This window comes from Aythya fuligula, chromosome 4, assembly GCF_009819795.1.
Source record: "Aythya fuligula isolate bAytFul2 chromosome 4, bAytFul2.pri, whole genome shotgun sequence".
Taxonomy (NCBI): domain Eukaryota; kingdom Metazoa; phylum Chordata; class Aves; order Anseriformes; family Anatidae; genus Aythya; species Aythya fuligula.
In genome coordinates, this window is record NC_045562.1 from 12157111 (window position 1) to 12169294 (window position 12184).

Genomic DNA, 12184 nt, shown 5'->3' on the forward strand with positions numbered 1-12184 from the left:
TAGACAAAGCTCTAATTCTCAGCAGTGCTCTGGGTTAGTTGGGTGCTCCAGATCTGGAGGTGAAAGAGCATAGAGCAAGAGCCCTTCTAGCTCTCACTGCATTTTGAGTTACTCAAATCAGTGTCTAAGCTGCTCTGAACAGCAGTCCTAGGCCCAAATTCCCACTGTGCTTACATTGCATCATTTCAACTTTCTTGTAGTCAGATTACTCTGATTACAGGAAGTATTTCTTTCCCAAACAGTCCTGGGAGGATCGCAGAGCTTGAAGATGTCCCCAGACCTTCTCGGCTCCCTTCACATGGTGTATGAGACCTTGCAGCCCCTGGTCACCACTTGCTCAGGCTTAGAGCTAGGAGCAATCAGAGGAAAGCAGAGCTGAGTTGGTTGGAATGTGTCCCTGATGCCTTTTCATTGCCACTTTCAGAGGTAACCCTTGGCCATGTCCTGTTTCTCCCTCAAAATTAGGGTTAAATTCCAGGGTCTGGTGGATAACCAAAGCAATGTGCAAGAAATGTGCAAGAGGACTTGTTAGTGTTAGGTCAGAGGTTGGACTCGATGATCTTGAGGTCTCTTCCAACCTAGAAATTCTGTGATTCTGTGATTCTGTGAAATGATCGGGAACCACAGGAAAACAGTGAGCATCTCCCATGGATGGATGTAGCAGGGTAAAGAGCTTGCATGGTCTCACTTACCAGCAAGAAATTCAAGCTTTATTCTTGCTGAATAGACAAATTGACAAGTAAAAAGTTCTCCTTTCAGCATCATATGCATCTGTCATGAAGTCTCCACCTCAGCTGGCGACAGCAATGCTTGAGGATTCAAGACAGAAACCATAAATGAGCCATGTCCCCAGACCGTGTCAGGTAACCTTCCAGTTTAGATACTTCCTACCACTACAGTAAACCATATCCCTGTGCCTGGTTCCCAACAGGAGAAGCTGAACAATCTCTGGAGCATTTCTCTGCCCCTATTTCCTGCTGTTACTGGTGCTTGGTGACTCACTGCACACAACCTGCTAAGCCATTGCTGCTGGAAAGCCCCACCAAACACAACACTGCAGCTTCATCAAAATAAACACTGCCTATCTCCTTCCTCCACACCACCACCAGCACAGTAAAACCCGTAACCAGAGAAGAAGAGATCCCAGATCTTCAAAATGGGGCTCAGAGAGAGGCACATAAATAAGCCCTGCATGAATTAGAGGGGGGAAAGAGGAGGGAATCTGCAAGCAATGCCACTTGCTACCTGCCACCAAGCCCCTCTCACACCTTCTAGCACCCCTGAGATTGCCAGGAAGAGGTCTGAAAGGCCAGGTGATGTGCCACGTGCCCCATTGTCACATCCTCCCCTCTGTCACTTGTGCTGCCCTGACTATATATGTTGGAGCACCCAGGCCAGTGGAATGGGTTTTTTCCTACTGAATTATAAATGTCTACAGCATGGCAAGGAAAGGAAGCAGTTGTGCATTGCTGATGCTGTGGGGATGAACACAGTACATTACAGTAGGATATTATCCAGCTGATAGCATATATGGTCCATTGAGCTTTTCCCTGCTGCAAACAGAAACAATCGTGCAAGCAGGAGGATGTACTGTGGGCAAGACTGCCACCACATGGTACAAGGACAAATCCAGAACAGGAGTGGGGAAAACCGACCTCACACCTCCAAACAGCCCTGGCCTCTTTAGACAGCTGTAGCCAAATCTTGATGTCTCTGCCTGATCAATTAATTTGGTCCTTCCCTCCCATCCTGCAACATCTGCAGAGCTCTTATCCAGCAGCACTGCCCCCAGGAGGGAAACACTCCTTGGGGCCGTGGTGTGAGGCAGTAAATGCAGACACCACAAGGAGCTCACTCCCCTCTGGGCAGCATCCCACCATGTTACACACAGATGAGAGGGAGCCAGGGACACAACGTGGGCAGCTGGCCAGCCAGTAAATTAATTTCAAAGGCAGGCAGGTGATAGATGGGGTTCACATGGGAAAAAGGAGAGAATAAATTGCCCATCTGGGACTGATACAGCAAAGAGCAGCACAGGACAGAGTGAAATGAATGGGCATAGAGGGATCAAGGAATGAGAGACTGAGTGGCAAGCACATAATTGAATCCCTGAGGCCTGGATCCTGTTTTCAAGCTACATGGGACTGCGAATGCAGAAGCACAGCTGAACTGAATGATTCATGGTGTGCGCATGACAGACAGGACCCCCAGAGCAATATTTTATGAGCTTGGAGGTAGGAATGCCACTAACAGTATGGTGAGGGAATTTGATGAGATGAGGGGCTTCATCTACATCCTTCTGTAAATCTTTGAGCACAGCCCTTAAGAGAACAGCCTGGAACAATCTGCCAAAATTAGACATGATGCCACAGCTAGCACTCTGGACCTAAGCAGGGAGTTAGCTTGTCAGCTGGCATTAGTCCCCTCTGCACCACAAACACAGGCTTACACCAAAAGGTTATCAGAACGCTTGTCAGGGAGACTAAAATGGTCAGAAAACTCAGCTCTCACCCCTGTGTTCTTCTCCGTCCTGCTTCTGTGCCAGGTTTAAGCTGGCAGAAATGGTCAACTAACCAGCACCAAGTTATTTCCAGGGTGTTCCTAATCTCACCAAGAGCATGGGCCCTCTAGTGACTCAGGGAAGAGGCTTTCAGCACTTTCCCTTGTGTTGTGCTATGCTACTTCAAGGTTGTTGTTTGTTTTTACCCCTGTATTTACTCAGAGGGATAGGCATGCTCCTGTACTTGTGGCAAGAGACTCACATACCGTTTTTTACCATTTACCATTTTTACCATTTACCACCACTTGTGGCAAAGAGCATATTCCACACCACAGAGCTGAATTTTCCAGTCTAAGGTAGCAGGAAACCTGATGCCTTAGTCCCAGCCCTTCTGGAACCATAGCAGGCTAAGACCTCTCCCTATATCTGTTTTAAGTGGATGGGGCGGTAGATTTGCTTATTTCAAAATTGTGAAATAATTTTACACTGAGAACTGGTGCCACCTAGCCACTACTTACCTTGCACTGACACCTAAGCCCATGCTGCTCACACCCTCGAGCAAAGTCGATAATCATGTCCTCGGGCAGACTGACTCCCTGTGAGCAGAGACCTGATTTCACTAAACAAGGGTCCAAAATAGCTCTCCACTTGTCCCACATTCATGAAATAATGTATCTTCTTAGTAGGCTCAACGGTCGTACTCTCTGGAGGCACTGGGAGATGCCCAAAGTAGATGTTAATACACTAACTTGAATGCTTTCAGTAGGATCTTGTCCCAAAAACATTTCTCCCCAAGAATTTTGTACTTACCTGTTCAGTGACACACACCTAAGAAATTAATATCTTAAGATATTAATGGACTCCTACCTAGACAATCCCCTTGTTTTTATTTCATTCTGCTAGTACCTTTTCCTTTAAAAACACACCTTCAAGAAGCAAGGCAACCCACCCAAGCCTAAACTTTCTGGTATTAAACTCCCTGATGCTCATATTTTTTCCCAGCTTTGGGACTACACTTCTCCCACGTAAAACCTTTCCAGGAGTTAAAGATTCCCCAGGGAAGGCAAATTCAGCAACTATCCAGAAAATAAAACAGTAACAGAATGATGCTCCCTTCTCAAACAGCTTAGCAGGCAAAGCTGGGGCAAAAGCTTGGGCAGGGCTGGGGAAGGAGACAAGCATAGAGAAATACCCCATTAAATGCTCCACCAGCTGTGAAACATTCTGGTTAGGCATCTTGCTTAAAATAGCCAAGCTAAAAGTTGATTTGGCAACAAACATCCCTTGTGTCAGGTATGAATGCCAAAGGTGTGTTCTGACAAATCACATACCTCAATCAGCTTGCAGAAGTCACCTGCAGGAATAACAACATATTCGTCAGATAACAACATAATCTCACTATGATGCCCTGTGGGGGCACACAGGTAAAGAAAAGCCATGGTTGGGATATCTTGGAGGCCAACACAGGGACGGGAAGGATGTGTGAAGCGTGGTATGTACCCATATGAGACACAGAGAATATTATTGGGTTATATATAAATTAAATATTATTGGGTTCATCAAATATTATTGCGTTCATCAAATATTATTGGATTCTATATAAACCAAATACTATTGGGTTCATCAAATACTATTGGGTTCATCAAATATTATTGGGTTCTATATAAATCAAATATTATTGGGTCATCAAATATTATTGGGTTCATCAAATATCATTGGGTTCTATATAAATCAAATATTATTGGGTTCATCAAATATTATTGGGTTCTATATAAATCAAATATTATTGGGTTCATCAAATATTATTGGGTTCTATATAAATCAAATATTATTGGGTTCATCAAATATTATTGGGTTCTACATAAATCAAATATTATAGGATTCATCAAATATTATTGAGTTCATCAAATATTACTGGGTTCTATATAAATCAAATATTACCGGGTTCATCAGATATTATTGGGGTTCTATATGAGTCAGATATTATTAAGTTCATCACGTTATCGAGTTCATCAAATATTATTGGGTTCTGTATAAATCAAATAGTATCAGGTTCGTCAAATATTATTGGGTTCATCAAGTATTATTGGGTTATTGGGTTCTCTATAAACCAAATATGATCGGGCTCATGAACTACCACTGGGTTCCGTGCCCCAGCTCGTACACACACCCTCACAGCCCCTTTCACAAGCAGCCCAGCCCTTCAGAAACCGCACACCACCCACCTTTACGCTACCGGAGCCCTTGATGCTACGTGGCGGCAACCATTGGGTTTGGCAGAGCCCGTCCACGTTATCCCCACCTGCCCCACGATACTCCCGGCCCTGCCGCGACACCCCGTGCTCCCCCGGCCCCGTCTGTTCCCCAGTGCCCCCCCGGTCCCTGCGGGTGCCCCGCAGCGCGTCCCCGCCCCGCCGCGCCCCCGTTCCGTTCCGTTGCCGTTGGCGTTGGCGTTGGCGGAGATGGCGGCGGCGCTGCCCGTGCTCGTCCTGCTGCCGGCTCTCCTCGCCGGTACCGACACGGGCCGGCGGCGAGCTCTGGGTTTCGGGGACGTGGGAGAGGGGAGGGACCCGCACGATGACCGGAGGCAGGGAAAGGGAAAGCCCGAGCCGGTACCGGGCAGCGGGCAGCGGGCAGAAGCCGGTACCGGGGGGATGCTGCGGGTGGAACCGGGCGGTACCGGGCTGGGTGTGGGGCAGGCAGCGGCTGGTCCGGGGGTTTGGGGAACGGACCGGCTTGTCCCAGCCTCTGGGGGGGGATCCGGGACGGGAGGAATCTCGGCGGGACCCGGGCGCCGTTAACGGCGGCTTCTCTCTCCGCAGGGCTCCTGTCGCGTCCCGGTGCCGCTGCGAGTGTGCCGGTGGGTGCAGCCTGCTCCGTGCTGGGCACCGCGGGCGAGGACCCAGAGACCCCCCCCCGGTCCCCATAACCCTAACCCTAACCCCAATCCTAAACCCTAACCCTAAACCCTAAACCCTAACCCTAACCCTAAACCCTAAACCCTAACCGCTGGGAAGGGAGACCCCGCAGACCTCCGTGTGCCTGCTGGGGCACTGCAGCCGCTCCCCCTAAATCCCAGGCACTGAGGGGGAAGCCTCAGCACCCTGCCAAGCCAGGCCACCCCTCCCGCACCCCCACTCAGGACCTCCTTGCAGAGGGGCTGTGCCTGTCAGGGGCTGTGACCGCAGGAGATGCTCCGCAGAGCACCCCGAGGCACCTGCACCAGCCAGTCTGCCTGTTGCAGGACTGCAGCACGCCTGCCATGGGGAGATCACTCCTTAATTCCCATCTCCTATCAGCTAGGTCTGTAGACATCCTTCCTGGGATGTCCACTGCCCGCTTCTGACACAAGACATCGAAAGGAGCTGCATTTTGTAGCACACCACCGACTTGTCAACATGTCCTGACACAGCCACACGCTGCTGCAGATCAATCTGTACTAGGCAGCAGAAGCCAAGTGATAATTTCCCATGCAAGCACAACAGATAATGTGGCACTTTATAACGCTGTGCCACCCCTTGTTGAGCTCTCGTTTCTGTGCGTGAATATGCCAGTATCCTTTGGAAGCTCTCAGAAGTTCTCCTGCTAAACTGGGAGGACTGGAGAAACTCATTTCAGCTGGTGTATGACTTGCTGTGTATCTGTATTCTCCAGCCTGTATGCGACGTGTATGGTGTGCCTGGATGTCCAAAGGACTACAATCCGGTTTGTGGGACCGATGGAGAGACCTACTCAAATGAGTGTGTGCTCTGCCTTTCAAACAGGTAATTCCAACCTTCCTTTCACATCGGCTTCCTTTACAAGTAAAACATGCACCCTCACATCCCAATTAACTGAACAGTTAGTGGCTTTGAGTCATTCACTGTCTGTTAATTGCAATTTTAGCATTTTCTCAAATGTCAGTAACCATGAAATGCTTGGATTGCATCATCTGGGAGTACTGAATATTGTTTTTTGTAATTCTTAAGGAGGGGCATCATGGGAGAGGGGGAGATGGGGAGGGATGTTGCCTGTAGCATTCACCCAGTGCAACATTGCCATTAAATACCATGTTTATGTCAGTAACATTTTCACTAGGGTACTTCACACACTACCCAAGCAAATGGCAAAATTGAAAGAAAATTGGCAAACCAGTTGTTAAACCTACAATTTGGGAGAAGTTTGGAAACCCCAGCAAATCAAAGGGCAGACATAGTGTTACCTGTGAAAAGGGGAGAAAAAAGGTGCTGTCATGTCACATTGTTAAGAACCTGCTCATCGTTGCTACCTAAAATGATAACGGAGTAAGTTAATAAGTGATTGACATGTAGATAGTCAGAGGGAAAAAAAAAAAAAAAAAAAAAAAAAAAAGTGTAAGCAAATCTGATACAGATTTGTCAGAAATAATCCAATCAAATCCATAAGATTTAGGATTTTTGGCAAGATAACTGGCCTAGCAGAGTAGAAGAAACCAGAAGTGCTACTCCTTGACATTAACAAGGCATTTTACATAGCTCCACTTGACATTCACATAAGAAGACAAATAGTTTTTCAACCAAAATTAAAGGATGAAGAGAGAGCAGTTTGAAATGCTGGAGTTTAACAGCAGTAATCAAGCTGGAAAGTGCTATTAAATGGGATTTCCTTTAGCTGCAGTACACAATATGTGTTTAATAATGAATTGGAAAATAAAATAAAGACAATAAAAATTTTCAAAATTAGATGGGATACAATAAACTGTGCAGGGCAGTATCAGAATTCCCAGGGGTCAGGAGGAAAGCATCAGAAATGCCAAAAATTCAATACATAAGGAAGAACAGCATGCCATGGACAAATGAAAACAGAGCCCACAAGGCTGGCAAGGAGACCAATTGCAGCTGACCACTGTGTGGTGGTCACCACGTGCTGGGATGGGTTGTTACTGAGTTAATTTGCAAAACAGTTAAGTAGATGGAAAGGAAGTCTAGACATAAGGAAAATTTAAGTTGTCGAGCATATTTATTAATAAACTTTGCAGTCCTTTGCAGGACATTTTTAAGAGCATGTCAGAAAAGCAGCTATCTGAGCTGATAAAGCATATTCGATCCTTTTTCAGAATAGAATGATGGATTTTGAAATCCAGTCTTTTTTTATCCATTTCTAGGATACTGTTTTTTTTAGGCATGATCCCTCAGCTCCAGGGGGGTGCATGCTGAATTCCTGAATACAGCGCTGCACACAGCACAAAGGGATCTCTAGGCAAATTTGCTACTTGTTTCCACTCCATTCCTTAAGTAGTTGTTGATGGGGCTTATGTCTTACAACAAATGCACATGTTTTGTGTGAAATATGCAACATAGGATTTCAGATGCTTACACAACATGGGTTTTGTCTTAGCCATCTCTTTGGCTGGCTTATTCAGAAAAGTATTTTCATCTAAAGGGACACAAGGTGGTCAGATACTATCTTGATTTTTTTTTTTCTTCAATAATTCAGTAGTTGGCCTACTCATTGTCTTTCTAGTGCAGCCTGGAGAGCTTTGTTTTGAAGTGTTTTACGTGGCATGAGCACAAGGAGAGAACACTTTGTCTTACTGGAATTATTTCAGCTTTGAAAAATGGTTCTTGGTCATAAGCAATGGTCATTTCACTTCAAGGAGTGTAGAGTACAGTCCGTAACTCAAGAGGGGAGAACAAAGAGGTCTTTCTGCTCTTCTGAGCAAGTGGCATGACCAGTAGCTGCCAAGATAAATAGAATAATCTGGTGATGTAGAAATAGATACATGGGCATATCGCATAGTGACTTACAAACACTCAGCTCTAAATTAACTTAGGTAATTCTTAGCAGTCATCTGGCAGGTGATTTCCAGCCCCTGTTCAAGTCCATTGAAGGAGTTACTTCCCTGATGGCCAAGGCAGTGCCACCCATGGGCTTTTTTAGCAAGACTATGTGAGCACCTGGAGAGCCCCAGGTCCTGAAAAGCATTACAGTACTGCAGGAGAGGTTTAGCATCTCCTGGGCTTGATTTTTTTTTTTTTCTTTTATATTCCCAAGTTGCTCCTCTACCTTCTGGTTAAAAGATCTCTAATTAGTACAGATTTTCCTGACCTTTGGGTAATCACAACCGCTTGAATTTCAAGAGGAGTAAAATAGCTTGATTCTATTAAGATAGAGAGACAAACTGAAGATCTAGGGCAGTCTGCATTATATTACTTTCTTCTTGCATCCACACTTACTTGGTAAACTGAGATTTGAAATTGGAGCACTGCAAACTACCATTTATTGGACTTGTTAAAAATAAATAAAAAATGTTCCCAGACTAACAGAGACTTTGCTAAAATTTCCTTTAAGAAGGTTCCATCATTCCAAGAACCAGACATGCAACATTTAGTGAGTGTGGGCTGCAGAAATGCACCAGGGTGTGCACTGAACTCCCAAATGCAAGGGATACCTTCTGTCAGTAATAGACCTGGTTCCCACTTCGAGCACTGTGAATTTGACTTGCATTACTGCTTTTTAATGGACACTTCAGACCTCATGGCAAGCTTTGTCAGGTGGTTTGATGCATCTCAGACTTGAAGTTGGATTTACTATGTTCTTATAGGCCTTCTTATTAGCCTGAAGTGAGGCTGTCTCTGGTAAGTTATTTGTTCTGTGTGTCTGATTCATAAATCTTTTCATCAGTTACTCTGCAGTAAGGTTTGCTATAAGTGATTCAATTAAAACCATCACTACATTTAACTGGGCATATGGGAGAGTCTATAAAATGTCTCTGTTACAGTGCTTCTCCTCTAAAATAATTTTGTTTTGCTTGCAGTGAAAATAAAAAGGACGTCCAAATTTACAAGAGGGGACCATGCTGATATGTCAGATGGCACCTCATGAAGAAAATGGGAGGGACAAAGCCAGTTCAAATAGAAACAATACTTTGAATGTACCTCCTATGTAGTCTGTCTTAATAAATAACTTTGCCTGTTCAAACAAAGTACTGTTAGTGTATTTAAACCTCATAGACACAGTGTGTTTATAGCCTGAACTGGAGTCACTTCCTGCAGTAGAAGTGACAGCGAAAATTGCAGGGGAACATGAAGACTGGTGTAAAAGGGTGCGGCATGAAGCGGGTCTGGCAGGCCTCCCGCTGCCTGCAGGACAGACGCTAGGGTTCAGTTCAGCCACAGACCCCTTGTCGTGCAAACGAGCACATGGAGCTCCCTGCCTCTCTGCTATGCACCTCCGAAGCTGAGCAGATGGCATTTGGGTTGTTCAGCAGTCCCTCTACCTCTGCTCAAGGCCTGCTGTTGTCCTGCTTCCAGCCAAGGCCTTTGTCAGACTTCACGGGGCAGAGGTGCACGGCGTGCCTCCTGCCTGCTGAGGGGTCACAGCCTGGTGACTTGTGCTTTGACAACAGCAATGCTATCGTCCTGCATTCCTTTCGAAGGGCCAGACCCAGCCTTACATGACAGCACATGCCTGTCTTCATTCCGTCAGTGCAAAAAACAGTCGCTGTCAGAGTGATCTCACTCATGGTGTGACGGTTATTTGATAAATAACTGTGCTTGCAAAGGAACTTTAACAACCCCAATCCTCTTAGCTGTAGAAATGTCCCTTCAGTATTTGAAGAAAACGTGTATAGCATTGCATTTTTTTGGCAAAACTCAGACAAAAACAAACACCACAAAACACAACAAATCCAAACAAAAAATAGCATGTTAGGCTGACAGTTATAATTACATTAGAGCACTGCTTCCAGCATAGGAATGCTTCAAGATAAAACCTTAGAGGTGTTTTTAAATCTTCCTAATTTTCTGCATTAAAAGAGATAATTCAGCAGTGCAAGAGTATGTGAACTCACCAAATCTGCCCCTGACATCTGTTTTTCATATTCTGCACGTTAAAATAAAATATTTTAATAAAGTGTTTGAGTATCTTGATTTTTTTCCTCAGATCAGTGATCTGATTCAAAGCCTGATGGAAGTAGACCATGAAGGAACATGCCTGACTCCAGAGAAATGTCAGATAGTCTCTTTTCCCTCTCGTTACCAGTATTTTGTTAGCCTGTACTACTAAATATTCATTATGTTTGTCCTCGGTTGCACTGGACGATGAACAAGAGCTGAAGGGCGAGAACCACAGCCTGAATCCCGTGGGAAACTAGTCAGTGAAAGGCATGAACTTGTGGGTTTTGATATTGCTCACTAGGTGGCAGCATTTTTTTTTCTTTCAAATCTCATTTTATTTTACGTTCTTGGTAGAGGTGTAGCAGGAGTCTGTTAATGACTTTCGTTTGTACACATAAATATTTTGTTAGGAGCTGTTTATTTTCATCTGTATTATTAGTGTCATTACAGTCCTGGTAAGTAGTCAAACTCATTGTACTTGGCAGAATAAACTTGTGTTGTGTTTTTTTTTCCTGATCATCGAATCCAAGGATGTTTGCTGCAAGAGACTACAGTGTAGTATTTTGTAATAACGCTATTCGGTGGGCAGATAACAGTGGCATTCACTGACATGGTTATGATTGCACTGAGTTCTGTCTTAGCTTCATGACTTTTGTTGCTGGTCACATAGCAATTTTTGAAAGTTGCATTTTCAAAACATTTATGGAAGCAGCGTAGGTTTCTGGTTAAAGCATTCTTAATTAGATAACCTTAGAAAAAGTCATTTTGCTCTGAAACTGTCTCACCTTTACATTAAGAAAAAATTACTCTTTTTGAAGTGCTTTTTTATCTATTGGTTATAAATTTTGTAAGATTCTGGTACACTTGTTTTATTTTAACATTTACACAGATGTTTGTTTGTTGTTTTTTTTTTTCCTTGATGTTATATACAGAAGCGTTTAAAGTTGACCCAAAACTGTACCTACTTACTTTAATCTGTTCCTGTTTACCAGTAAGAGAGGCAAAGGTACTGAAAAATCCTCCTGTGATGCTTTCTAGAGCAGACTGAGATGTTAAACTTGTCTTGTAATTGTCTGGTGTCCTTATGGGTCCTGTGGAATATTCCAGCAAGCCTCAAACTGTGCCCTGGAAGGGTCTGGCTTTCCTGGAAATCCTTTATCTTATCTTCTATTCCTAGCTTCAGATATTTTGGATACTTGGGAAGCTGCAGATGTCCTTAAAGGGGAAGCGGAACTGAGCCTTCACCCTTCATCTGTAATTGGAAGTCATCTGTCCAAGTGAGGAGTGGATCCTTTATAAACCTTTGGGGCTGCTCTGTGATAGCTATCCGCATGCACTGTCTTATCTTCCAGTAATCTTTGGGAAATTCCAAATATCTTTTTTTTTTTTTTTCTCTTTGTGAATAAAGGAAAATCAGCTTTGAACTTACATGGGCGTCAGAACTCTCCTGGGGATTTTTTAAATGCAAAAGTTGGTGTTCTGTAAATTTATCAATATGCTTGCCCTACAATGTGCCTGCCTTCCCTAAGCTTAAGCTAGGAGACATAAACACAGCTAGAAAATATGAAGTGGTAGTGATATGATTGTGAATGGGGAGTCAGTTCAGTGGCTAAGTTTATCTAAGAGCTCTCGGGACAATATGACAATTTCTGTGTTTGGAAGTTAGGTAGCTTTGCAACTGTAATCAAAGTTTAAAACAACTACATGTATTGTCATCAGTTGAGAGCTAGATAATACTCATGTCAGAGTCAAATAGGAGAAGACAGCAAAGCAACTCATCTGTCTGGGTTAGCCAAGGTAAAGATTTCCTAAGTTTGTACTATAAGGG

At 44.3% G+C, this 12184-nt stretch overlaps 1 protein-coding gene across 1 annotated transcript; it reads left to right on the plus strand.

Moving 5' to 3' along the window:
- Positions 1-4952: 4952 nt before the first annotated feature.
- On the plus strand, positions 4953-9530 carry SPINK2 (serine peptidase inhibitor Kazal type 2). The gene is made up of 4 exons (XM_032187135.1): positions 4953-5011; positions 5323-5360; positions 6155-6264; positions 9276-9530. The coding sequence occupies exons 1-4, from the start codon at positions 4963-4965 to the stop codon at positions 9319-9321; spliced, it is 243 nt and encodes an 80-aa protein (XP_032043026.1). The 5' UTR covers positions 4953-4962; the 3' UTR covers positions 9322-9530.
- Positions 9531-12184: the final 2654 nt, after the last annotated feature.

Excerpts from the sequence above, each read along its gene's own strand:
- SPINK2 (XM_032187135.1), top strand. The coding sequence starts at position 4,963 with ATGGCGGCGGCGCTGCCCGTGCTCGTCCTGCTGCCGGCTCTCCTCGCC. Across the intron at positions 5,012-5,322 it reads GCTGCCGGCTCTCCTCGCCG|GGCTCCTGTCGCGTCCCGGT; the intron begins GTACCGACACGG and ends CTCTCTCCGCAG. Across the intron at positions 6,265-9,275 it reads GTGCTCTGCCTTTCAAACAG|TGAAAATAAAAAGGACGTCC; the intron begins GTAATTCCAACC and ends TTTTGCTTGCAG.